Source organism: Triticum urartu, chromosome 6A (assembly GCF_056163025.1).
Source record: "Triticum urartu cultivar PI428250 chromosome 6A, HENAU_Tu73, whole genome shotgun sequence".
In the NCBI taxonomy this organism is placed as follows: domain Eukaryota; kingdom Viridiplantae; phylum Streptophyta; class Magnoliopsida; order Poales; family Poaceae; genus Triticum; species Triticum urartu.
The window spans coordinates 84,191,059-84,192,760 of record NC_141878.1 but is presented as its reverse complement, the minus strand read 5'-3'; the positions used below and the strand labels follow the sequence as shown (position 1 = coordinate 84,192,760).

Genomic DNA, 1,702 nt, shown 5'->3' with positions numbered 1-1,702 from the left:
GCCTATGCGGTACCGACGACACCTCCTTGGTCGGGAAGTAGCTTACTGGGATGGCCGGTCCGGCGGGGCAGAAATGCATGGACAGCCGAACTAATATTCTTTTGTATTCGGGCATGGTTGCGAGAGAAAATTTATGAGTTGCCGTTAGAGATGCCCTTACAACCCCTCCAAAGAAAATTTAGTCTGTTACAATACTACTCATCACATTTAATGTATAGCCAACGAATACACATTTTTTCTTTCCTTTTTTGGTCGGAACTTACACATACATATTTGATCAACGTTCACAAACAAAAAGAAATATAACACTGTCAAAATGCTAAAATTTCAACCACCTAGGTGGCCAGCACGTACCCTGGATCCAAGACCTTAGACACTCTGTGATGCATCCAAAATTTCACTTGATTTACCTAAACCTGTGAGACACCTAAAATTGCACATTGCTATTCCCAACATTGCAGTTTAGAAAACTGTGCAACATCACTATTCCAGCAAGAGTTACTGTGATTCATAGCCAATTGATCATGTACCAGTATATATATTGGTAAGGTGGAGTTGGATGTCTTGATAAAGATGCCGTGCATCATTTCATTGCCCGTCTTCTCCGTCCTTGATTAGGTTGCAGACGTCGGAGCACTCCACCAGGCTGTGCATATGCACGAAATAATTCAGAGCCGCACGCAGAAAATAAACATATGAACAGTACGATTGATGTCGTTCTGAAGCCGCTAAAGAGAATTTCATTGCCGAAACGGTTCTGCATCACGCACGTACCAGTACTGTCGACTGCGGAAACCTTCCTTGAACACCACGAGGGGTCTGGATGCATGCCATTCGATCCAAAAACAATACATATGTCGTCAGTCACATACAGCAGTTGATCAGCTGGAACAAGAATAAAAAAAGAGAAGAAGCATGGAGATGGACAATTGGACATGCAATCGATCGATCGATGGATCGTCCCTTGGTTTAATTACCTCCGGACGTTGAAGGGCCCGCCGACGCCGGGCGCGCCGGCGCCGCCGAGGACGCAGGTGCTGACGCACTTGGAGGTGCACCGCGCCGCCTCGCGCGACCTCGGGTGCTTGATCCGCTCGGCCTCCTTGCCGTCCTCCCCGGACAGCGTCCGCGGCACGTCGCACATCGTGTCCTCCGGCGCCGTGTCCGCCGCCTTCTGCTGGGTCGGAGGGGTCGGAGGGGGTGCACCAGCTGGCCGAGCTTGCGCCGGCGACGCCACGGCGAGCACCGCGGCCAGCGCCACCACCGCCGGCGCCTGCAGCAGCCTGACGACGCCGGACGGCCGCCACTCTCCGGCGCCCGGCGGTGCCGACCTCGGCGTCACGCCAGCTGGTTTCGTCGGGTGCATCAGTTCTCTCCGTGGCTTGTCCCTACTACCAGGGCCATGCGTGGCTCACATGATGCCGGTCTGAGCTGTCGAGAGCTGAGAGCCTCAAGCTTGCCTGCTTATGTGGACTCTCCGCAGCCACCTGCGCCTCCTATCTCTTCTACGCTCTCCATCGCGTTTTTCATTTGCTATAGTGGTTGCGAATGGTTGCGCTAGCCCACGTTGAAAAAGTAGTAAATTACAACTTATAATAGTCCCTTCATTTTTATTTGGTCCGTGTATTATCTTTGGTCAAAGTCAAGCTTTGTAACTTTGATAAAATTTATAAACAAAAATGTTAGCATATACAATATCAAA

At 50.8% G+C, this 1,702-nt stretch overlaps 1 protein-coding gene across 1 annotated transcript; it reads right to left on the bottom strand.

Annotated features, from left to right (window-relative positions):
* Nucleotides 1–213: 213 nt before the first annotated feature.
* LOC125516049 (uncharacterized) lies at nt 214–1,460 on the bottom strand. The gene is made up of 3 exons (XM_048681535.2): nt 978–1,460; nt 775–819; nt 214–646 (listed from the first exon to the last, which is right to left on the bottom strand). The coding sequence occupies exons 1-3, from the start codon at nt 1,364–1,366 to the stop codon at nt 589–591; spliced, it is 492 nt and encodes a 163-aa protein (XP_048537492.1). The 5' UTR covers nt 1,367–1,460; the 3' UTR covers nt 214–588.
* Nucleotides 1,461–1,702: the final 242 nt, after the last annotated feature.

What these genes read in the sequence shown, in the direction of transcription:
- LOC125516049 (XM_048681535.2), bottom strand. Translation starts at nt 1,366, where the DNA reads ATGCACCCGACGAAACCAGCTGGCGTGACGCCGAGGTCGGCACCGCCG. An exon ending in GGGCCCTTCAACGTCCGGAG is followed by an intron (nt 820 to 977) that starts GTAATTAAACCA and finishes GCATGCATCCAG; the next exon opens with ACCCCTCGTGGTGTTCAAGG. An exon ending in TTCCGCAGTCGACAGTACTG is followed by an intron (nt 647 to 774) that starts GTACGTGCGTGA and finishes GCATATGCACAG; the next exon opens with CCTGGTGGAGTGCTCCGACG.